Source organism: Protomyctophum parallelum (assembly GCF_964188405.1).
Source record: "Protomyctophum parallelum genome assembly, chromosome: 8".
In the NCBI taxonomy this organism is placed as follows: domain Eukaryota; kingdom Metazoa; phylum Chordata; class Actinopteri; order Myctophiformes; family Myctophidae; genus Protomyctophum; species Protomyctophum parallelum.
Genome location: NC_139703.1, coordinates 32,598,418 through 32,625,173, shown reverse-complemented (window position 1 = coordinate 32,625,173; position 26,756 = coordinate 32,598,418). Strand labels below are relative to the sequence as shown.

Genomic DNA, 26,756 nt, shown 5'->3' with positions numbered 1-26,756 from the left:
ATATGTACATGCTTATAAACAAGGCTTCAAAAGCTATCAAAAGAACCTGGTTAAGGCACCTTTTGTTGCAGCAAATGCACAGCATGTGAAACGTTTCCTACGGTTCACGTTCAGAGGGCAAGGCGGGAAATGGTGGTTTGGTGGGGTGGGTGGTTTTGGGGGTAGTGGTTGCTGTGTGGCTAGCATTTACAGACAATGAACTCCAATCAGTGTTATGGTACTGATATCTGTGCTGTATAGCAATTTAATGAAAAAGAAAAAAGAGAGAAAAAAAAGTTAATTAATTGTCATCTTTTAATTTGTTACTCTGTGTATTTGTTCATTGTGTTTTAATAAATCTTCTGGACAACGGTAAAACAAGTCTGATTGTTTCGTTTGACAGCAGGTTCATAGAATGTTTCCAATTCTGAATGAGTATTATTTCCAAAATGTGAGTTTTCCCTCACAGAGGACTTTGTAGTTAGTAGTTACTGTACAGTGTGTTCTGTGTTTGCCATGCTTCACGTCACAAACAATATGAGCCTTCACTACTGTTTTACTGTGTGATTAGGTAAAGAAATAGGTATATTCATGTAAGGCATCACATTATACACAGACAGAGACTTCACTAGACCGTATCACACTTGACAACATAAACATTCTAAATGGGTCCATTGTATTTCCTGTTGCAGTGCTTGTGAATATCGTGACAGGAAATGAACTTGGACCCAAGCTGTTCCCTAGCAACTCAGTTCCACTGACAATACTATGATTGCTCAAATCAAATGTACACCTTATAACTTCTCTAGTCAAAAAATCGTAATCTTATTGAAATCCTATGAAACATGTTCTCCCTATACTCTCGCCAGAAAATGCACTTCCCGTCATTTGAGTTTGAGAAAAACTGTTATTTAAATATTTTGTGCTAGGGACCTTAATTATATTAACATTATATGTTAATATAATTGTTTTAATGGTATTAAAAATACTTTTAACTAGAAAAAGTGCCCTTCCGGGCACAGGTCTCCACCAGGTTATCCACAGATCCGTGCAGTTAGAGGTAAAAACACTTTTCGGCCAGTTATAGCGCCACCTTGAGGCTGAGTTGAAATTGTTCATGTGGCATTTCGTCCTCTGCCTAGTGGGAATGTGGGTGCACAATTTCACGGAAATCACGCGATGTGTTCATGATTTGCAGCATTTTGTTTGAAACTGAGCACTCCTGTGAACTTTGGAAGCCAATCTTAACCAATCAGGATGGAGTCTGATAAATCTGAAAGACCCGTTTCGTTGAATGGCTCTAGAGAGACTGTGTACCAATTTGCGTGATGTTTGGACAAAATCTGTAGGTGTACTGTGCAAAAACTTGTTTTGCACAAAGCGGCCTCCTGGTGGCGCTATAACAGGCCGTTCTGGAAAGTTTGGGGCAGAGGTTCATCGTTGGCATCCAGGGAGTGTGTGTGCAAAATATGGCATCGACCGGGTTAACGGTGGCCGAGATTAGCTGTTCACGGACACACGGACGGACACACACACGGACGGACGGACGGACGGACACGCGGACGGACGGAGTGCAAAACATACTCTCCCCACATGCCTTCGGCCTGGTGGAGACAAAAAGCATTTAGATCAACTAATACTAGCTGATGCATATAGAGTTAGAGTGATTCGGATGCTAGACCGATTTACCTAGCTGGGGAGTGGGGACCCTGAAATCTCCTCAAGGACCTCAAGGTGAGAACCACTGCTTTAAACCACATCATATACATATTTATATATTAGAACAAAGATGAGACATTATTATTATTATTATGGCTAATGTTAATTATTAACCTTAGAATATATTATTTGAAATGCTGAAGCAGCAACAACACCAGAGTCAGTTATTTTCTACAGCACAAATTTACTTCCATTCACTTTCATTGTGTGTCACAATTGTTTTTGTGTTGATTTTGACCAATTACAAAACCACCTGTGTGCTTTTGAACAATGGCTGCCTGCATGCATGAACGGGAGGATTCGGATTATTTACTTTCTCATCCAGGACCATTTTACTTTATGTCTTTACTTTATGGGGGGGACAAATGGAAGTATGATAGTATTGCTGTTGTGAAGTTCAATCACTTGTGAACTATACCGACGAGGCCAGAAAGAGAACTCATAATGTGAGCTTAATGTGATCTAAAAACGTACGGGTTTCCGAGGCTAATCAAGTCAAGGTAGGTTCAAGCATGCCTAAATTTAACCTCCCCTTTCTTTATGTGCCCTCTCCCTACGCTCAGGCTAATATCCATTATGGACTTCTAAGGGACTTCTTCAAGGCTATGGACCAGAAAGTCTATAGCATAGCACATGACTGTCATACGAGCGTCATGTGATGTGAACCACCAGTATCAACGTAGGCTACAGTAGCTCTGAGCTATTATTAAGGCTACTTTTCTGTATACAATTTGCAAAAAAATATTATTAATAATAATAGTAGCCTACGCATTGTCTCTGCTATGATGACTGTCATTTCATTGCAGTGGTGGTTAACAAATAGTTTAATTGGGACACAAACTCAATGTGTTGCAAAAATTTGTCATAGGCGGACACTCTTCTGTGTGTGAGGGGGAGAGAGAGAGAGACACAAGACATGTTTATTTTTTTATTTAGCTGATTATACTATTATGTTTAAACTCTCTTTCTCTCCCTGCCTCCCTCCCTCCAGGAGAACCAAGTCTTGTTAAAGGATTTTATCTAGCATTTGTGTTGGTTGGTTGGTCACTCCAGGCAAGCCCAAGGGGCCAGCTAGCACTCCAATGTTGAAGCGCTGGGCCCTAGTGGTAAGAGGAAGGACTGCAGGCGGAGCCGTGGATCCTTGACGAGGAAACCCCGTGCAACCGAGCGCTCAATGTTAAAGCCCAGCTGCACTTCCGCATTTGGACACCAAAATTTGGTGTCCAAATGCTGAATCAGCGAAAAAATGCGGAAATAGACGGTACTTCCGGCAGCCTTCCGGGTGCTTCAAAACGCCACTGAGCAACTTCCACTGACATGAATAGCGGAGGGGGCGGAGCTTCGCGCCAGTTTAGTCTCTATCCTTTTAATACAATACTCTATGGGCAAGCCCCCATAGGCATGGTGCCCAGGTCATCTTGACATCACGTGACATCATCAGGGATGGATATCCCTGATGTCATAGTAAATGCGACCTGCTGTTGCAGTTAAACCCATATATGGAGATTCCTTAATATGTCATCATCATCATCATCATCATCAATAAGTACAAGAGAATGGCAGCTTTATTGGCACGCGCGACAGTAACTTGTAACTTTAATTTTTGTAGAAGAGGCAAACTAATAACTAAACTAAACTTGTGCCGTTTGCTTTGAATGAATGTACTATGGTTGGATTTGGCTGTGTTCTAAATTAAAGTGTTAAACTAAATACTATTAGTCACATTATTACAATAACTTTTTACACTACAATAATGTTTCAAGTTTAAACTTGTATTATTTATTTATTTCCCACCACGGAGTAACCTCGCGGCAGACTATCCAGCATGTATCTTACACCTCGGAGGAAACTCTGGTAAGGCCGGCAGTGTCGGTAGGCCAATCAGAGGCAGGCAGGGCGTTACCATGTCTATGCTCGGAACGTAGAATAGATATACGCCATGGATATATGTTAGAACCTGTTCTGACATATGTTCCATAATATGTCTCCCCAGCCATCTTCAATGTCTCTTCAATGTCTCTCTTTTGACTTATACCTGTCCATTCAAACTCTAGATGGGCGGCGGGCCTGCCTGCCCGACTGCCGGTGAAAAGTAGAGTTCTCAACAGACCCGAAAATGAAGTCCCGGCCCTACCTGGGCCCTCATCAAACCCTGTACACTCAAGATAATGTCCCCGCTACCGCTACCACCCTTACAGTGTGTTTTAACAGCGGGCGACAGCCAGACGAATTTTCCGGAAGTGCATCATTTGTCAATGGGACCCGGCAACTACTGACGTGACGATAGCTGGCGAACAGGTGGGCGGAGGAACGTCGGTCGAAAAGATGAAATTAATTCATCTTTTGAATTATCTTAATTCATTTCCCCGCTAATATTTAATCCAATATTCCACGCTGCCTAGATTGTCTTATTACCTTTGGAGCATACACCGAAGTATTTGCCACTTTGATCCACGAAAATCCAGCGAAATATAGTCCGATCGTTTGTTGTTGATGAGAAAGACCAGGCGCCATGACAAGAACAGCCTCCACAGCGTGTTGTAGTGCAAAAGCCCCCCGTTCACTTGCATTGAGCTCATTTCCTTGGCCCGACCACCACTGGCCCCGGAAGTTTGATTTCCGATTTCGTCATCATAACGCGACGGCCTCGTCACCAGGTCCGCGACAAATCCGCTCTTTATTTTAGATTATTTTAAAACTGCGAATTAAACACATTAAACAAATAGCGGATTTAGCGTATTAAGCAGAGCTGATCGTTGGATTAAACAATTCAAGGCCGGCAAAGTGTTAAAACGCAGTGTTAGATCCCACCTCATCAAACCCTGTACACTCAAGACATGCTCCTTATATGGCCAGTACAGAATTCATTCCATGTTGGTCTGACCCCCCCCCCCATGCCGAGGCGGATGCGTACACGCGTGCTTCTCGCCCTCAGGCGTCTTACGCCAGGGCTCCACTGGGCGCGTCTGCGTCGCGTTGCGTCACGTGTGCGTCACGTGTGCGTGCGTCAAAAAACGAACCGGTTCAATTTTATGGTGACGGAGACGCGACGCAACGCGGGCAGTGGAGCCACCCTCCATTGATTAAAAGGGCACATTCCCGACATTGACGGAGACGCGACGCAGACGCGACGCAGACGCGTCGCAGACGCGCCCAGTGGAGCCCTGGCGTTACTGGCTACAGTACCTAATTGGTTAGGATAACAAGTCATTTGTTGGTTACAGTTGAATGCAGTGAATTAAATGTTGATTGTTTCTAATGATAGAATAATGTCAGATATTTATTTGAATGTAGCATAGTCCAGCTGCATTTTGTACACTTTATGTACAGATTGAAACTAGCCATTGAGACTCCTGGGTGGCAGTCTACTGTTGAGTCGACTCAAGACGCAATGCCTGCTTTGCTGGGGGACAAATTGGGCACATGAGCTTCAGGCAGTACTACTTATCAACCAGTAGGTGTCCTACTGACACCATGGTCAGAAGTGTCTCTCAATGGAAGAGTAGGGGGACTACCTCCAACCACTGCAGATGATGAAATAATAATGTGTGCATTTGGCTTGATTAATACTGTTTTATTTATTTATTATGCAATGGCACTTAATCTGTGTCATGGTTCCAAACCATTTTCCTGCCTGCTTTAATTCTCTAACTTTTAGTCACATAATCTGACCAGCAGTCAGTTTTACTCCCACACCCTTTTCTAAATCCATCATTGGTTGGAACATTTAAAAAACTGACCCCAGATCAGCAGAATAGCATACAGAAAACTTCACCTCAGCCCTACTTATTCATTTTGCCCTGCCCACTTGATCTAAATATTTCCCCCTGAATGGTCCTAACACCGCCCCATAGGTTTTCCATTGGCCGCACACAAGGCTTCACTCTTGTCATTGGCCGGCTTTGCCTGGGAGCTCTTTGCCTGCTTTGTGCTGCTGTCTGGGACGCAGCAGGGAGGGAAGCAAAGAAAGAAAGAACATAAGAGGCTGGAGGGAGGGAGAGAGTACCCATACAAAGAAAAAACCTCAGAGGGACAGAGAGGGGAGGTGGAAAGAGGGAGAGAACCAAAGAGGCAAGAAGGAGGGAGAGATAGGGAGAAACTAAGGGGAGGGAGCAAAGGGGTTACCTCATTCAGAGAACAGCTAGCGCACACGGAGCAGGGAAGAACTTGTGGGAAAGTAAACACTGCAGGGATCTCGTCTGTGTGCTATCTGCCACTTGCAGCCCCCGCTGGAGACCAAGGATGACACTGCTGGACCTGCCAGTGTGGTGAAACACACTAGGGAGCGTATGGGTGGTTATCAGGGATTTACCAGTGCCTGAATCTAGTCGGAGCAAACACTACTGAGAGACAAGGAGGTGAGAGGTGCATATTTCTTGTCCTCCCCACAGACGCTCCTCTTCTCTCTTTCTGTCTTTTTCCCTCATACCTGCCTCACTGACTGCTCTCCCCCCAGCTTTCTGTCTTTCTATTCCACAGCATGGCTAGCCAGGCTACAGGAGCTTTTGTCAGAAAAGGGGGTCATCATGGGTATATACATGTGTGGGTGATGGGTTCTGCTGTTTCGTATTCCTCCCTCTGTCCCTCCTCTCCAGCTGAGCGAATGAGGGAGTAGGGGATAGGGCGGGATAGAAGAGGAGAGGAGAGGAGTATTGCTGACACCCGGGGTGGCCTCTTGACTGAGTACACACCATCATGGGCGATTTAACCAGAGCCTGAGACAGAGAGTCAAGAGCACGAGGCCCTGTTATGATTGCAACAGTTCATCAGACAGTTACCAGTAAAGATATCCCACACACACACACACACACACACACACACACACACACACACACACACACACACACACACACACACACACACACACACACACACAACGTATATACCTCAGTATTACGGCAGCAGTCCTCAAGTTTCATGTCACGCCCATGGTTCAATGAATCCCTGCTGGCCAAGACAGAATTCCCACATGGCTGGACCACTTCTGAGTTTGTACCTTTTATCAAGGAATAGGTTTCTTATCTGACACCAGGGTCAAATTTCTCAATGGAAGAGTAAGGTGACCACCTCCAGTGACTGCATAGTGTTGTTAGTATAATTGTATACAGATTAAAATAAGGTTGTTAAAATAAGTTTCCAGCTCCCCCAGACCCCTGTGGGAGAGACTGGAGAGTGTATGTTCCAACCACACAGTAAAACACAACCATCAGCCCCGGGGGCTGAGCCCCCCACGGCTAAAAGGGAAGAGAGATTCCGCCCCCTTGGCCCTGGCTTGGCCCTAACCATTCCAGTTTGACGGTTGCTTCCTGGTGTATAATAGCCCCTCCCTGGATGGGATTTCACGCTGCCTCATAAGAGCAGAATAGAGTGGGGTGGACTTGGTGGAGGGAGGGGGGCTGTCCTCTGTCCATCTGATTAGCATTTTGGACAAGGGTCCTGGTTCTGCCCTGCTTGCCGGAAGCCCCAGAACTTTTCTTTTTAAGAAACTAGTTTTTTTTCTTTTTACACTTGCCACATGGCAACACTTCCAGTCAGCAGGCATTAACAATCCACGCATGCCTTGCCTGGAGTTGAAACTACAAAGCCTTCACTATTTATTGGAACGCCTGCCTGTCTTGCTGCATGACAAGACTGTATGCTTGTCATGCATACACTAAGTTATGCACTCATGCAAGACAGCACAAGTTGCCAACTTTTGTTTCTTTATTTTTAAATTTTCCCACTTTTTTCGCCAATTCCCAGTTCCGCTTGTAGTGTAGTCCCTTGTTGCTGCTGCAGGCTTTAGGGAGGGTGTCATGGCCATAGGCAGTTTGGGCACTGATACACGTGAAGTCGCCAACCACACTTTGTCTTTCCGCCCAACAGTGAAGAAACGCATGAAGGTGTCAGTGTTAAGCCAATCAAACGAATCTATAGGAAACTGAACCGGAATAGGACATGGAGCATGCAAACTTCTAGAAACCCGGGACTACAGTTATGCACAGTCTTTTGTGTTAGTTTGAATGCCGGCCAAGCCGGAGGTACATCAGAGGATTCAGACCTCTTGTCGCTGCAGTGGTGGGCACAGGCACTAGTAGCTTGAACCCTGCACCATGCGAGCAGAGTTGCTGGTTTACTAGCCTCGGAAACCCAGACATTTTATTTCCTGGAAGAAAACTGGTTTACCGTTCTTTTGTTCAACACACCACAGTTCATTCATACATTATACACATAATTCCATGACTGTGCACATTTTCTAGTTAAAACCTTGACGTACAGTATGTGGTTGACAGAGTGGCATTCCGACGCACCGCTATTCCAACTTGAATGGCTTACTGGCTTCCACGTGCGGTTAGGTTTAGGGATAGGGTTCATAATGTGGCGTGTCGGAATGGCGGCAAGTCGGAATAGCGGGCTTCAGAATGTCGGTGTACATGTGTATTGTGTTAAGCTCACACTGAGTATATCAATGGATAACTGGGTTCAAGGATGGAGTGATATTTAAATATTCCTTGACTCATTTCCTGACTAGTTTCACCCAGGCTAAAAAAAGTTCAAGGCCAAAGCTGCTTGTTGGTGCTCTTAAACTACAGCCTGTAATACAGAAAGTATGCATTAAGCATCAGTATAAATACTTAGATTCAGTGTGGTACACTCACAAAAATGAATGCACATGCACTTCATAGTGGTACTTCAACTTTTAGTGACATGTTTGTGACTTGTGAGGCTTCCTGATTGTGGCCAAGGAAGCTCTGAGAAGGAAGAGAAGTGGTCACGTGACTGGGCTGAGCCATGACAGTTTCATGGGAGCCAAACTACCCGGAAGTTTGGCAGAATGCACTGGAGTCAATGAGAGCTCAGTGACCAGCTCATGAACAAACATTATTTATGAATGACTGAGACCTTTTTGTAAAGTAATCACTTCTGGAAAGACATGTAACACATTATTGTCAAATGGCACAATTCTTTCATGATTATTAGTGAGGACCTATTATATGAAGATAGGTTGAAAAGTGGTGAAGTGGTCCTTTAAGAATGTATAAAGGTAAAGGTAAACATAGAGACAATTTCCTGAAGTACTGTGTAATACTTGGTTTAGGGAGACCCTTGTTACTAAACAAACAAGCTTTTGTAGAAATATATATTCAGAATACAGATCTTTAACATTAAAAAATATATAACATTTTGTTTAGACCACAAAAATATCATATACACCACCTATAACACCTTATAATAAGGTGTTAGGTTTATAGAACAACTGCTTGAACGATGGCAAACGCTTATGAATATCAAATACCAAAATGTGTTCTCTGATTAATTAAAACCTGTCAAATAAGTAAAGAAAAATCTATTCTCCTAATGGGAAATTCAAATCCTTTGGCGTTTCTCGATAAATGGGGCACATTGTCTGTCAGCATACTCGGCACTCTCTTTATCTCTGTTCAATATTTGCACAGCACCTCTGTGGATCCAGTGCAGTGTTGTCTGTGCAGTCACTGTGAGTCCAGATGGCAAAAAGGAGGTGGCCGTTATTCCCACTGTGTCCTTGGCTAATGTGACATTCTGCCACTACTAGCATTGCCTCACCACTGCTGCTGTGCTGGACTTACATTACCAGACAGACAGGCCGCTCCTCTTCATATCTGAGGGCAGCTGAAGGCCACATCGGCTCCTGTATGAATAATAGATCTGTGCATACCTAAGCAGGTCCAGTGCTGCTGGTACTGGATGAACTGGGATTCCAAGGGCTCTGGGCTGACACAGGCCATGCTTTAGACTAGAGATTGTATTGTTTAATAAATGTTGTGGGCACAGTGTGTCGCTGCAGAGCCCAGAATTCCACATCGACTCCCACTGAATTGATTTAGACAAGAAATTGAGTACGGTAGATATTACTGCTAGGCAGATCACAGTGAATTGCTAACCCTATGACTGAATAAATGGTCATAGTTCTGTACACGAGTGCAAAGAAAACAATGACGTGCTTCAATGAAACTAGGATCCCAAGTATACATCAAACTTAGCATCTCTGTTTAAACAACATGTTATCTACATAAGATTAGCATTAGTGGCCACTGGTCAAGCAAAGAAAATGAAAATAACAAATATGAATGAATGGGATACAAGAAATGAGGAGGGGTTGAGGTATTAGTATTCTGACTCGGGAGGCGGGAGAAGAGTCAAGCTCTTGGACTATCCACACGATAGTCGTGTTAGCCACAGTGTTTTAAGGAAGGCTTGAACAGACTTCCAGTGTTTGCTGATCTAAATTAGCAGTAAGGGGCATAGTGTTTAATCAAAATGTGTAATACATACAAACATACATTGCATTAGTCTAGCTTTTTCTGTGATCTAAATCTGGTGGGGTTACTAGTTATTTAATCTAAGAGAATACATTAAACAAAAATACAAATCTCTGGCGAGCCTCCCACTCGTACTGCTATGCCTCTTGATAGCCAAAAGGATGATGTAGTCAGTCTGTTCTCTCTGACGCCGTCTGCTGCAGCTCCTAAATTGACTGAGTCACATTCGTATCCCTTGATAGGATGTCGCCTGGGAAACAAGCTATAGAGTCAGTGGCGGAAAGAGGAATGCCAGAGGATGATTTGTGTTTGTCTGGAACTGTTTGCTGTTGTCCAAGGACCCCCATCTCTTTTAGTCTCTGACAAGAGAGAGTTGTGGCAGTTGTGTGGTGTGACATGACATCTTCTATTAAGGACAGGCCTGAGCAGAGCTGCTTCTTGATGTCTTTCTATTAGAATACAATGCTGTTTATTCAGTCTTCACCAGCTGCTGTTCTGAGGCATTGTCTATTGACAAAATCCCTAGGCTCTGACCAATAGCTACAGTATGTAGTTTCTCTACAGATGCATACCACAATCATGGGCTATATGCCCAATGCCCATGTACAATTGAGCTTACTTGCAGTAACTGAGTTTGAATAACTGACTTGAGCCTGATGAGTGGTTGTTACTGTAAGTGATTCAACAGAGTAATTTGAGATTTCCGTTCATGACTTGTGAATTCAAATGTTGTCTTTACTTTAATTCAACTATTGGATGGGGAGACCCAATTTTTCAATCTATCAATGACAAATGCCATGACTATAAGTAAAGTATCTTGAGACAACGTGTTGCAATTTGACACTATATAAACTCGTACTGGGAGTGCAGAGCGTACAAAGTTTCATGCCGATCGGTCCAACAGTGCCTGAGATTAGCAGCTCACAGACATACTGACGGACAGACGGGGGTGAAAACATAGTCTCTGGCCTTCTTTGGCAATCCGTCCTGGTGGAGACAATACAATGTCTCTGCCAGAGCTGAGCATAGAACATGCATAGAACAAACTTCTCTAAAGATAGAGATGACACATATGCAGCCAGTTAGTGTCGAGTACACAAACTCTCCTCCTGTACAAATCCGCCATATCCACTCATTACCACGTTTGGCACACGGTGGATGAGTTACCAGGGTTTTATGTAGGTCAGGGATGGGGTGTGTTAGAGCTGGATTCATCTCCATTGTGTGATGTATACTATATGAAAGCACAGCTTTCACACAGAGCCACCCGTGAGGCTCTTTATTTTCTTTAGTTGATCATTGTTTGATGATATGGCCAAAGTTAACATATGCCTTCCAAGTACATTGTTCACAACACCTTTAGAATGTTGAGGTGTGTTTTGTTATTCTTCTGTTTTCCAGCATTTAAGTTTTTGCAGTAGTGTTAGCTATGAATCGGGTTGTTTTTTTTGGTTGAACATTTTCAGCTCTGTCTTGTTGATTTCAAGATGGGAGATGATTTTGACATCTCAAAGGGAGGGAAATGCAGGCTTCTGCTTGTTCGATGACAGTCAATCAGGTGTGATTACTCAAGACAGCACGGCTTCCCTCTGTGGAAGTGTGGCCATAATTTCCTATTACACACATGCATTGCAGGCTTCTATGAAGCTCAGGCAGAGAGACAGCAGCTTTCCTCTGAAGTAAAAATGGATTTGCACACACAGATCATTCATCCTTTCACGCCAAGCCGTTCTCCTCTATACCACACACAGTACACAGGGAGCCATTGTGGAAGTCCCCTGTCCCTCTTAATGCACTTATCACATATTTATCTGTCACATATAGTGCTTTAGGCAATGGTAGTCTCCCTTCACATCTACAGTATCATACATTACTGCACTATACAGTATATAATATAGAAAATAAGTACTATATACTGTGGTATATATCTCACAAACTATAAGATATCACAACCAAGTGAACCAACTACCGGTAGTTGTCACAGTCACACCATTCCTTGTAAGTCATGGATCCTGACGCGAGAGCAAAACTTGATAATGTCCACAAAATTCCTTGCGGGGGGTGTGGTTCTGTAAGCTTGCAGTAAAAAGCAGAACTCCTACAATGACTGCATCTGTACAATCCAACCCCAGCCTTGATGGCCTAGTCTGTGAGCTAAGCAGTCAGTGCTATGGTGACCAATGCAGAAACAATGCTTTCTGCGGCTCAACTGAGGGCTTTTTTCCATCCACAAAAGAGTCATTGTTAATTAGACCAATGAGTGGGCCGGGTGGAGAAACTGTGTATGTGGTACAGTGGAGAGGCTAAAGCAGTTGGATGGACCTTGTGCGTGCGTGCGTGCGTGTGTGCGAGCGACAGGTAGTAACCTTGTAGATCTGCATTTTTTCATCTAGGTTGAAAGTGGTTAACTGTAGAGAATTGCTATTTTACAATAACAACATCATTCTGGTTTAACACTCAAACAGACACACTTGAGAGTTGAGAGCTGCCCACTGTGCCCAGGACATCTGCTCTGCAGTACAGTTTTCTGCTGGGATGACGAATAGCAATGCTCATGTCATGATGTCTTTTACTGTATATAGGACCAACGCGGAAGTTACAGTACCTGCGTCATGGATTCCTTCACACTGTAGATTAAACGGCATTGACGTCTATATGTAGATGTTTTATAGTATACAGTGTATAGTATAGTGTATAGTATAGGTGTTGTCAGTGGTTTATGATAGAGTCTCTTCCGGAACCTGTGAGTTCATCTAGGGCTTCCGGATGAGAGGACAACTGGAAAAAACCCTAGGATTTTATTTCACAAAAATGCTTTTTTCTCTGCTTTCTGTTCCGAGGCAGGTGGTGAAAACAAGCTGTATTCAACTACCAATAAACTAAAGAACAGAACATGGCAGAAACACACTTTTCCCCCCTAATGAACTTCTTTCTTTTGACATATTTGATGTTTACATAGTCATTAGAACAAAATATTCTGTGCAAGTAGGTCTTGAAAGATTAGTAAGAAGGGTCAAAAACGCTGGCAGCGGCTGCAGACTGTTCTAGAGAAACTCTGCATGGCAGTGAGTAAATGAGTTAAATAACTCCACAACAGGAGGTGGCAGTAGTCTGTAGTGTTGGTCTGCAGGAGCTGGGGTCTGTAAGTCCCAGAAAAGATGCGCTGTGATTGGCCAGTAATCACTTGAGTGGCAGCGTGACGTAACGTGCCGTCCACACTTCCGGCGTACTAAATACATCTACTTTTTCTATGGCTGTAATCAAGCATGTTTTGTTGGCTTTCAATGCTTCCCTACAACTTTTGACCCGAGTCACAACAGCGTCCACACCATCTACACCTACCGCTGCCGATGTTGGTGCGGTGGAGATCTGTCTTTAAACTGCAACACTCCAGTCACAAGCCAGCTTCTCTGTTATATTTCAAAGGTCTCCCAGGAAACCTTTTAGGATTTTTAGGTTTTGAAATCCAGTATAAAGTATACCTATGGATTGGATATTCCTGAACCGGTTAGTCTACGTCTGACATGTCCACATTTAGTTGTCAAATAGCCACTGGCAGTAGTAAACAAGTTGGCTCATGGAACTGATTAGGTTCATGATTTGGGGTCAGGCAATAATTCAATCTCCAAGAAATAGCCTTGCCCGGACTAGACTGTTTTCCCGCCTGGGCCGGCATGTGTTCAGCCCTCCTATCCATGGTGTTATTTCCCAGGGGCCCCAGCAAACTGCCCTATCAGGCTCAGGAATGTTCCAGCATAGGAAATAGTTCTGCACTAATCAAAATGCAAAGCAGATGTCGTACACAACATCACTGAGGCCTAGGAGTGGTACACTTGACTTCTAGAGCTTAGTATGTTCACTCATTATAGCATATTTTATTGCCCTATCAGCCAATGCTATAATGCATTTGAGTCGCCCTGCTCGGGACCAAATATACCATTCCTATACACACTGATTGACTGACTGAGCTTTCCTCTGACGGCAGTAATACAACTATTACAAAACTAAGACTAGAAAAGTCTGCTCTTCGGAGCACAGGTCTCCACCAGGCCGGGTTGTCTAGCAAGGGCCTTGATGACATCACTTGATGACGTGACCCCAGAGAAGATATAAGGTGCACCGATTTTTGTGTGGTTTGGACAAAGTCTGTATGAGTAGTTGCAAAACATGTAATCTGGCACAAATACGGGGCCCATCATCATCCAAAGAATCCAGAGAAAAAATGTTGATTGTACAAAATACTGTACGGTTTTTAGGCCAAAACATGAAGTGAGATATTGTAGCGCCGCCATGTGGAGATTTGAATTTTGTATGGAAGTTCTTCCTTGGCTTAGTGGGAATGTGTGTGCAAATTATCACAGTGTGGCGCTGTGATACGTACTGCATTCATAATGTGTGGCATTTTGTGCTAAACGGCCACCCCCACAAACTTTGGAAACCAATCATAGCCAATTGGAATGGAATATGAGAAATGTGACACTGACTGATCACATGCGACTACCAAGATAATGTACCCAATTTACGTGATTAGCACACACACACACACACACACACACACACACACACACACACACACACACACACACACACACACACTCTCGCAAAGAAAGTATGTGAGTGCCTGTCGCCTTCTTATCCTGACCTTGGGACATTGTCCCCTATAGAGAAGGCACTATTGTCATCAGTGTAAACAGGTGTAGATATCTTAATTAATCTGCCACTAAGCCTTCTCAGACTATTTAATTTAGCTAACAGTATTTTTTCCTAGCCATATGTTATGTTTACAGTGCTGGGAACATAATCCCCTGTTCTCTTTATCTCCCTCTGTCCTGCTCGGGAAAGTGTAAGAAATATACAGTGATATTTGGCTGCGTTGAACTCATTTTTGTTTTAATCAATCTAAAGTCAAGCCAAGTTCAGAATTGTTGGGTCGTTTTGGGATACATTCTGAAGTTTGTGATTACAAAATATAGTTACAACTTTTGCACTCGCTGCATGAAGTAAATCCGTTATGCATGTGTATGGACCCTGGCTTAACAGCTCTGAGAAGATTCAAACGGATAGATTTAGCTGGCTGTGGATTTCATCTCTGAAGCATTTGCCAATATGTAATACCGTAGTTCAGTCAGACATTTATTGAGCATGAATATTATATTTAAAGAGCATAATATATATATAAAGGATATATAAAGGATCAGCCAAATAGATTACAGGGAATGAAATGGCACTAAGGGAATAATGTAGATGCTGGGGTGGTGGTCAAAGAAAAGATGTCATAGGGAGGTTTAAATACCAATCAAGTGTGCACGTGACTGCTCACCTGGTCAGGAGTTGGTGTTTGACTTTCTTTTTTCTTTTCTTTTTTAACTGAATGGCTGGAAAATGCATACTGTAGTACACAGTGCATGCATTCCTTAATGATTATATCTGGTTTCAGTATTAATTTTGATATAAAAGGACTTTTGAAATGTATGGATATGTGCACACACTGGTTCTCAGGTCCACACTTCATTCAAAAGATCTTCATTGGGGATTCCTGAGGATGTGCATGCACTCCCACTACAGTAATCAAGCCTGCTAGTAATAAACCGTGCACTAACATTAATTAAGTATCATCCTGAGAGAGAAAATGTTGAACTCAAGCAACATTCATATGTTCATTGAGCAATGGTTTATAAAAACAAAAACTACTTTTTATTTTATTTTCGGTCTTCTGTTTTACCTAGTTCTTGGTGTTGACTGCAAGGCTGCAAGCCTCTTGTCATTTTACACTTTCTCTCTCTGAGCCTCCGCCTCATTCACTCAAATATGTTTTCTCCATTCAACTGGAGGAAACTTATGTCAGTAATATTCTACATTTCACTTGTCACTAAGGTGTCAAACTGTCAACCCAGGATGCAGAGATACTGTGTATATATATCAGCATAACTTTGAAAATAAATGGTCTGTTTTCTGGTGACAGCCACAATGTGCTATTAAACGTTTTGCTTCACACTTTCCAAAATAGTGGACATAAGTTCTATTTAAACAGTAGCCTTATCTCTGTTTACAGACATTATGTCCACTGCGGAGCCTCAGCAGACGCAGAATAAGGAGGACGAGGAGGAGGAGGACGAGGATGAAGAGAAAGGGGAGCCATTCGAGTTTGAGGACAGCCCCGAGGAGGACAATGTGGACGCGGAGAACAAGGATATCCGCTCAGATCTGCTCAAATCTGTCCAGTCGTCTGCTACCCAAGTTAACCCCGCTGAGGCCTCTGTGAGTGTGAACGCACACAGTCAAATGGGAGATGATACCCCGAAGACGGCCTCTGTTAACTCACAACTGCTTCCTACTGTACTGACTCCTGCTGGACAGGAGACGAATCCCCCTAAGGATGCAGTATTTAATGCCTGTACAGGTAAGGCAAGCTTTAAAGAGCTGAAATTGAAATAAAAAAAAATCACACTTTCAGAGCATATCCATGGTTACATCATGTACTGTATGAACATATATATTCATACATACATTGACAATAGATCCCCTAAAGAATTCAAACAAAGTCAAATGTCTCAGTGAACGTCCCTTAGCCAGTGATTGACTGTGGAATGTATTTATTTTTATTTTTATATTTTAAAGTTAATATGCATGCAGTACACTGAGGCGCAGTCGGTAGCATTGGCCCCTAACAGCTAGAAGGTTCCATTCCCACTGGGGGTGTGTTCTCTCAGAATTGAATTCTTGGAACCACAGTTCTAACAGGCAACAGAGTACCATAGGTTTTGCCAAAAACTACCTCTTAACGGATGTTACAAAGACCCCAAAAGGTTACAAGGTCAAATCCCATAACAGGCATGATAAGCTAATCAAAAGGTCCATGTGTGGACCCCATTTTACTCTAGCACTGCAACAGTTGGCTGAACTAACCTATTATCATTCGATAATGTAATTATCAAATGTTTTAAAAACTCACTATTTTGGGAATGTCATTATTATAGCCAAAACAATTCAAATAGACATTCTACAACAGTTGCAGCCCTAATCTACTCGCTCGCTGTTTTGATAAAAGCATATCAGGCAAATGCCTGTGATGTACTTGGAATGTTTGTTTTCCTTTACAGGATAGGGAAGGAATTAGGGTGTCCTTGTCACAAGTCTGTTCCTTGAAACCACCATACCGTACATACGTACAGGACAGGACATCAATGTTCATGAGTGTGACATTGAGCTGCTGTGTTTATCATTTCCCTCAGCTGAATGCTATGCTGTGGTACGCCATAAACATAAAGTTGATATCAGCATCACGGCCTGCCCCACACACTATGTTTTCAGTGAGTTTTTTTAGCCTCACTTAAAAGGATTTCTTAACTTCCTTAGGCAGCCTGGCAAAAAGCACAGTTAACTTACCCCTAATTGGATGATGTCGTGCAGATATCCGTATCATGTATTAGCTACCTGGGTAATGTTTCCAAACCAACAGCCCTGGTAATTGCACCTCTGACTAGATAAAGAAGTGAGATTGAAATATCAGATCTTCCACTGACAAAACGAAGCGATTAGTGATGAATTAAGAGGCTTTTTTAAACCATGTGGACTGTGCTGTATCTTCTGTGGTAATCCGATAAGGGGAATTGTAGATGTTGTAATGATGTGTAGAGGAAGCTTTTTACATGAGCAAGCAGTAGAGAGAGGTGGTGAGGGATTCGGGCCCTGCCCATGCCAGAAGACTGGTGTTTATATAGCGCTCTCTTAGGAGATAGAACATTTTTGTTGTTTCACTTCTACTCAGTTTTGGTAATGCTTTACATTTACAGTGTTTCTTATCTTGTCTTATTCCAGTGACTAAAACGTTTTATTATCTATAAATGCACCATGTCATGTGAACTCCATATATAGGAATAAAGGACACATGAGAGAAGATACAGAAATATGGGCATGAAAGGGATACAGACAGATGGATAGCCAGCACACACAAAATGTCCTTTTCACATGGTTTAGCGATGGTCACAACAAGTCAATATGGTACTAAATGCTGGCTCTATAAACATAATTTATATTTATATCTTGATCATGTATTCCAAATTCACAATCAGTACTCTTATGTACTGTAATCGTATCCTAACTGAACAATTAAGTGCTATTATTTTATACTACATTGTACCGTTGTACGATGATGTTGCATGGTGGAAATAGCCAAGCAACAAGCCAAGGTAGCAACACATGTTGCTACCTTGTAGATAAGTTATTTTATGACATGCCTAAAATAGGGACATCACACAACACATATGGTTATGGCAGACAAGAAGACATTTCCTGACCTTGCACATTTTTAAACATGCTTGTTTATTGTCAATTCAACAGATGTTCCCGTGAGTGAATCATCCAGCAGCCGGTAAGTCATTTCTTTGCTCTGTGTTTTTTACACCTTGACTGTAGTTGTGTGTGTAAATGTTTACACCTTGACAGTAGTTAATGTATTCTCAAGCTTTACAATTATGAAAATGTACAATGTTATGTAGGGTTAATAAATAATAATGCTGTATGAGCAACACATCAAACAAGTATTACTGTTACTAGACACTATATTGTTATCTTGGCACAGGAGGAGATAATTATTCATCAACATTAACAAAAGATGATTATAGAGACCTCAAATGTTCTTCCATCGTTGATTATGCATACAGTATCCGACGTCTGCCTATAGAGTTCAGCTCACAATTTAATTGGAGTCGGGAAGAACTTTCTTTCCAAAGTTGAAAACTTTGGAAAGAAAGTTAATTTGCCTTAAAAAAGAAAGCCTGTTATATGCCTGTCCAATATACACACTCTACAAGTTCTAATGAAAATATTGAGATATATTCCATGAGTTAAGTCGCAGTTTCCATTTGTAATCAAAAGCAAATTGACCCCAATGTGTTATAATGGGAGACAGCCAGCATATACGTATCAGGTTAGAGGTCACTGCTGCTGCACAAAATCCTGGCAAGATCTTTTGTATAAAAGCTGTGTAGGGCTGTAGGGCAGTACCTTCAATTACTGTAATATCAACCCTGATTAACCAGCAGTGGCAAAAAAAAGAAAAAAAAAAGAATGATACACTTTTAATATATTTAAAAATAATCTCTGAATAGTTTTGCAAAAAAAATTGCAGTGTCACCATTCAGGTGTCTCTGTCCCCCAGCTGCTGTGATGAAGCAGCTGATTTAGGTTGAGCCCCCTACAGTGTATGGGGAAGTGTGCTGGGAAACCTCTACAGATAGAGGAGTATAGGGCTTTATTCCTGTGGGCTTTCCTGTGCTGAAAAGTGGATACAGGTCTGCATTTAAGAGTTTGCGTGCGTGCGTGCGTGCGTGCGTGCGTGCGTGCCTGCGTGCGTGTCTCTCTCGGAGGTCTCTGCAATTTCTCTTCCAGCGCTATTTCTGCTGAGTGCACTTTTCCACGGTGGGCTAGTCGATACCCTTGCCTTTTAAAGGAGAGCTATCAATAGCAGTTTCCACCATCAAGGTGTACATAGAGTCAGCACATCCTGGCAGATCTGTCAGCTGTTTGAGAACTCTATTGCCAAAATTATTTTTTGATTGTTATCGTGGAATTCGGAGGCTTTTTATTAGCACTGCAGTGACACCACATTGTGTAGTAACAGCGATTTCTGCTAAAGTGTGCTAGGGGGAGGGGGGGGGGGGGTTGGCTGGACAGGTTTGCAGGCACTCAACCTCAATATAGATGCATGCCAGGACTGGCCCCACAGAAGCACTGTGGGCATCAACTCTTTTTATTACTTGCGCAAGCAGAGCGCGCAAGTAATGTTTTCGCCCGGTCTCTTCCGCCGTGACAGCTGTCCCGCCATTCGATGTTTATGCAGAAAAACATCAAATCTGTGCCTGTTTTGCTGGGACCAAATGACCACAAATGACCATATTTCTTACGTCATCATTTAGAGCTAGTCATACGTATACTATATACATAATCAGTAAAAATAAAATAGCAAATTGTGCCTGATCTGCTGGGACCAGAGTACGTGGTGTGTATATGTATGACTAGCTCTTAATGATGACGTAAGAAATATGGTCATTTGTGGTCGTTTGGTCCCAGCAAACCAGGCACAGATTTGCTGTTTTCTTGCATAAACATCAAATGGCGGGACAGCTGTCACGGTTTTTGGCGCAAAGTAACCACAGTATACCGCTAATCAACTTACAACTACACACTCTATATAGTATATATGTATACGTGTATATAGTATATGCCTATATACTATATATATAGTATATGCCTATATAGTATATGCCTGCTTTGCTGGGACCAAACGACCACAAATGACCATATCTCTTACGTCATCATTTAGAGCTAGTCATACGTATACTATATACATAATCAGTAAAAATAAAATAGCAAGTTGTGCCTGATCTGCTGGGACCAGAGTACGTGGTGTGTATATGTATGACTAGCTCTTCACCCAAACTTATATAGATAGAAACTTGAATCATACTTAATAATACTAGGTGTTTATATGCATAAAGTAGGTAGGTAGCAAATGTTACATCTAAAGATTATACATTTCAAACGTTCCTTCACAGAGATACTGAGATTTGACAGTTTACAGCGGTCGAAAGGACTTGCGCGCTCTGCTTGCGCACTAGTTGGCCATTTATGGCCTACTAGTGTGCAACAAGCAAGTATGCACTCGACAGAGTGCAGTTCTAGTTAAGACTGTGAATGTATGAATGTATTCTTTAACCATTTTTGAGTGGTGCAACCACTCCTACATCCAGCAATGTCCGTGTACCTAGGTAGGTAGGTACCTGTATGTGTACCTGTATGTATAAGTGAGCACGAGTATGTTACTTATTTATACCAGTAGGGGGCACCAGAGTACAGAGAAGAAATTGGAAAGATACAGAGAAGAAATTGGAACGATACAGAGAAGAAATTGGAACGATACAGAGAAGAAATTGGAACGATACAAATTGGAATGATACAGAGAACCAATAGACGGGAGTTGCACCACTCGGTTCACACTGGTGTGATTTTCACCTCAGAACGGGGGCAATTATTTTCGAGAAAATAGTGGGAATAGACAATCTATTCTACAAGATGCCGTAGCGCCACATTGAACTTGTAGATTTGCTATATAGATATTCTATTTTTCAAATTTATAAATGTAGCATTTTCTTTAACCTATTTAGAACTGAGGCCGATTCTAAAAACGCCTTCTAAGTACTGAACTAGTACTGAAAATGTTCAAATATTAATTCAAAAGGGGTTCCCGTTCCATTAAACATCTTAGCAAAAATGGTATCCCCAAAATAGGGATGTCTGCAGGGTTAAGTGGTTTATGAAACATTATGTTTCATAATTGAAAGATTGTGTACTTTGCAGATAGCATTGGCAAATCATATTGATGGACTAATAACTTGCTCCAGGTCTATCAGTGGAGTATTGAATTGTGACTCAAAAATAAATAAATACATAAATAAAAAAAATAAAAAAAACTGTCAGATTGGAGCATTTCATATATTGGTACATTGACTTCCTACTGGCCATTAAGAATCTGGCCATTAGAAATTAGGACATATTTTTTGTACCATCTATCTCGGCAGTAATTGCCACTGCTCTTTGACAGATAGCTTTCATTAAACCCATTGCATGGAACCACAGCAATGAAAGGAACTATATAAAACAATGTCAAAGCCATGACAACCATGAATGTATTCCTCAGTTTCATGTTGAAAGTCCTGTGACATTTCACTGTGTATATTGCTTGGTATTTATAGCACACGGTCTAGTTAGATTTTTCCACATTCATTATTTTTTGTCTTTGACTCTGTCCTTACTCTTCTATCTTCTGACTGTATGATTTCCTAGTCTGAAGTCTTGCAGATCAAGCCATTCTAACTACATGAACTCTAGCGTCCCTATGCTGGGCATGTCACTATCGGTGAACATTCAGTGAAAATAGAAGATCTACAAATTCAACTCGTAGATGGGCAATTTTCATTATTTGACAAAATGTATTATTTTTTTGCGCTTGCCTATGTTGTCTTGATTGTGCTCTGAAAGCAAAAAGACGAGATGCTGTAAAGGCATACCGTACAACCAGTGTGTATTTGCACACCCATAAAACGTGCATGCAGATATGCATTCAAGAGCCAAGTGCTTTGAGTGCTATTTAATGAATGGTAATCTGTTATGAGCAGAATGGCTTTGGGCCCTAAGGCCAGGTGCATGGCAGGGAGCAACTTGGATGTTGGAGCCAGTGGTGGGCGATTGTTTATTGATTGAGTGCTACTGCTCCTTTTATAACCTAGGGACATGCAGAGCTCAGTATGGTCAGCACAATGTCCACAAAGTTATGAAGAACAGGCTACGCCAGGAGAGACTTGAGGGGAAACAAACCCAGGTATGAGATTCATCTGGGCAGCACTAGATCTGGCGCTGTATGCACTGTAGCTTCAGGGAATGGAAACGGATGGAAGGCAGAGATAGATTTGCATTCAGGCAAGCTTCACACTCCAGGCTGTGCTCTGCCCCCAGGGGATGTCATTTGCTTTTAAAAACGATTCTCTCCTTCAGCTATAATACGTATATGACTCACCGGCGCTGGTAGGCGTGCGTGAGTTCAGATGGGGGTGTGCTAAAGATATGCGCCTGGATCGATAGGAGCACTCGTTTTTCGGTGCAAGGCGGGGCAAGCGGGAGGCTTTGATGTCTCCGCGGTTCAAACGGAGCGCTCTAGTCTGCTCTCGGCCGACAGCCAGGTGCAGAGTGCTCAGTTTGTATCCATTGCGCGTTGTGACTTGTGGTAAATAGACTTCCTCATAGGCTCTATCTGCAGCTTATGGGAAGGCTATTTGGGTGAAGAGTTGAAATGTTTATTTTTGTGTACAGCCAAATGGGATCTGATATATGTGAACCATTTGCAACAAATTCTTTGTTTCAGACTGTGTGGAGTGTGATATGGTGGACTACTAGCTTGTCAACATTGTCGAAAATGGCCATATGAGCTTGTAGATCTGCTTTTTTTGCTATTATATTTGAGAAATTCTTTGAAAACTTGTATTTAGCAAACAATGGACAAATGTTTGCCTACAATCACATGCCCAAAATAGGGACAGTATATTGAAGGTGGCTAAGTTCAGTTCAGTGTTGTATGATTCTTGACGGCGTCTGAAATGTTTTAACTTGGCATTTGACGTTGCTGATTCGATCCCCTGCTTTGACAGGTGGGTGTTTTCCAGTTGTGTTCTGGTGACTGGAAGGTGGGCTGGTATTACATCCACGGCATTCAAAGTGCCATTTTATGGAGCAAGTTTCTGAACCACAAAACTGCTCCAAGGGGCGTCTGCCATGTGTGTGAATATCTGTAAATTGCATGTGGCTGCTTTGACAGTGCATGCCATCCATGCATGCACATATAATGCTATGTATCTAGAGCAAATTAATTTTCTATCTACGCGAAAATGTATACATTCCAATCATGTGTCTTTGTGCGTGTGTAACTGATCTGCTAGAGATGGATTCCTCTTCCTCTCTGGCTTATGTCTAAGTATGCTTCGTCGTATGACGATGTCTTGTGAGGCTGACAATAGCGAATCTACACGCCGCATATATGATGCGTTGTGAGTGTGTAGATCAGCAATTTTCGCTCGGGGACACTGTCTCATGTGACATAATCGGTCTATAATTATTTGGGTGCACTGCTCTGCTCTCCCCAAACCATAAAAGGGCAGGGACAGTAACAATCCACAAATTCTTTGGTTTCAGTTCATAAACATTATGGCAACAATAGCATCAGTTTATTTCAAGAATAACAATAAGGAAAGTACAGATTGACAGAAATTGATGGAAGTACACTTTGAGGTGGTTTTGAAGGTGCTGTGTGTCCTATTTCTAAATATAACTGTACAGTATATACTAGACTATCGAATATAATATATATGCACACACACACACACACACACACACACACACACACACACACACACACACACACACACACACACACACACACACACACACACACACACACACAATTATTCATATATATATATATATATATATATATATAGTTTTGCACGCATGTGTGAATTGGGTGGTTGTTCAATACAATGCTGTATTTACACACATTATTGTTATTGTGCTTTATTGAGCATGGCCTGCTCATCTGTGCGTGATAGATGGCTGTCATCTTGACTGGCTGCTTCTGCCGCTGCACCGTTAGCCTTGCTGGGGTGTTTAATGGGAGAACAGATTTAATTACAGTAGACGGGGCTCGCCCACACTTCATATCCTGCCATATCATCAGTCATGTGCGGGGGAGAGCTGTGGCAACAGTCATCAACACAAGCCATGTGATATACAGTAGCCACGTCAACAAGATTTCCCCCTGTGATGTCAGGATGAGCTTTTAATAGCCAGGTCCAGGGATGCTTCCTTTGAATTAGAATTACGTGGTGATTATAACAAGCTGCAGACACGGCCCAGTAATGAGTTGCCAGATCCCAGGGTCGAGTTGAGAAAGTCTCGAGTAACAAGCTGTGGTAGGCATGAATCTGTTGTTGTACTGTCTGCCGTCACACGAACAAGGTCCTCTAGAATGAGATGATCGCTGCTGCTTAAGCTACAGTCGCAGGCCCCTCTCCTCCTACACGGCTGGCACATTCCTCAGTTGATAACAGAACCTTGTGCGTGCATTTTACCCCGTTGTCCACATTCTGATCTGATCTATATCATTGCTATCTATAACATTTTATTCATAACATTTGCCGAAAATAACAGACTTGCAAGCTCCGATACTTTTTGATATAGATGGGGGAAAAGTATGGACTTAGTGTAGAGCCCTGGGGGACACCAATCAAAAAAGGAAATGCTGTAAGGTATTAGTGGTTAACCCATTTACGCCTGACATCGAAATTTAAAAAATATCTTCTAAATCATGACAGTTTTCTGAAATACCTATGTTTCTATATCAGTGGTACTCAATATTTCATGGCAAGGACCCCAAACATTATATGTAATTGGCCGCCGACCCACATCTGAAAATATGTTGTTCCAGGGACCTCCCCAGAAGCAAAGATTTGAGTTAAAAACGTTCACAATTTTCAAAAATAGCAGATCTACAAGCTCTCGGTGCCGCGCTATGAGCTTGTACATCTGCAATTTTTCAATAGCTACAGTATAACAATGATTAAAACACCAAAACGGGTTCCCGTTCAAAATGGGTTAAAGTTAAATTGTAAGTAATTAAAAAAAAATGCTGATCTAAGAAAATTGAAAAGTTTGCACACTATCTCTCTTCAATTACTTTATTCTGCTCTGAAGAAGAGCAGTGTGCTCGTCGAAATGTCATCACTCACTCAGGTGGATGGATCATCAAAGTGTGCAAACTATTATTTTCTTTTATCTTCATCTCCTTTGAAGTTCAGCACCTGCCTTTTGTGGATATGCGTGACCTCCTTTGATCCTCGTTGAGAATAGCTGATCTGTTCTAGCGTTGTGAGCTTGCAGATCAGCTATTTTCATTGTGTTCGAAAGTTTTTGAAAATTCTTGAAATGTATAGGGATGCCCGGTTGAAACATAGACTGTAAAAAATATGGACAAAGCGTTCCCCGGGTCTAACATGGACGTAAAATGAAGCCTGTTATTCCTGCACTGTAAGTCGCCATCTTTCTAGATCCGTTTGGGCCCAGCTGGCCATTGGCTGGCTCCGTTTGGGCCCAGCTGGCCATTGGCTGCCCAGACAACGAGGCGGGACTTCCCCCCTTCTTCTCTGTTGGTTTTTATTTTGACTCGAGTGGGTGGGGACTCCCGATCATAGACTGTAACGGTAGCCACGCCCCTCAGAACATACGCGACTTTATGGTCATTTATTTTATAAATGGGACCATAATTTTCCAAAAAGAATATTATGACATTAGAAATGAGACTTTAAACTAGTGACTGGAAGCAGAAAGTATTCATGACCATGTTTATTAAGGTAATACAGTCTAGGTGAAGTTGGGCCCAAATACATGGACTTCTATGGGGCTATGGGTTTTTTTGGGTCCAGTGACAGCGCCACAACAGGCCATTATATGAACTTTCAGGAGTTTCAGGCTTCACAAAATATCTGTCTGACTGCCCCCTGGGTTGAAAGTGGTTAATACATCTTGTGCACAGAGGCAGCCATTTGTTAAGTCTTCATTCATTCACTAAACCCGCAATGATGCTGTAAAAATACTTCAGACAAGTCTATATTGTACTTGTTGTAGAACTGGCTGTATTTGGCAGCCAAGCTAATGTCTCTGACACTAGCTAGTTTATACACCCCCTTGTAGCTTGTGAAAGAAAGTGTCACATTGGTGTGGCAAGCCTGACATTACAAATTGAACTTCGACAATTTGCTACATCTGTATGTGTCGGGCCAAGACCTAGACTAGTTGAGGTCCCTGTTGACACCACAGAATGTAAAGTGCACCACAAAGAGCATGAAAACACCAGTCATCAGCTGGCTCTTAAGAATACCAGTAAATTGTAGCTTATCCTTCTTGCCGTAGTCACAGTTACAGATGTGTCCTATGATCTGAGCAACAAATTAACAATGTATTATCTCTATCAACGAAAATAGACCATCTACAAGCTCACAACGTGTAGAATTTATAGAGCTCAGTCCATTAGCCCAATCAATCAATCAGTCAGTCATATATTTTTAATAGACAATATAGAAAAAAAACACATGAGCTCCCATACACCTATTTAAATATTTTTTATTTGATGCTAACTATGTTGAAACTTCGAATCTGTTGAAACCCCTGGTA

At 42.2% G+C, this 26,756-nt stretch overlaps 1 protein-coding gene across 2 annotated transcripts in view; it reads left to right on the top strand.

Annotated features, from left to right (window-relative positions):
• The first annotated feature begins 5,814 nt into the window (after positions 1–5,814).
• The window catches only part of arhgef10la (Rho guanine nucleotide exchange factor (GEF) 10-like a), a 168,055-nt gene continuing 147,113 nt past the window's right edge, over positions 5,815–26,756 (top strand). For both annotated transcript variants that reach the window (XM_083771476.1, XM_083771475.1), the window contains exons 1-3: positions 5,815–6,056; positions 16,033–16,380; positions 18,321–18,351. In XM_083771476.1, the coding sequence (XP_083627602.1) occupies positions 16,038–16,380; positions 18,321–18,351 (374 nt within the window). In that variant the 5' untranslated portion in view covers positions 5,815–6,056; positions 16,033–16,037. The remainder of the gene's footprint in view (positions 6,057–16,032; positions 16,381–18,320; positions 18,352–26,756) is intronic.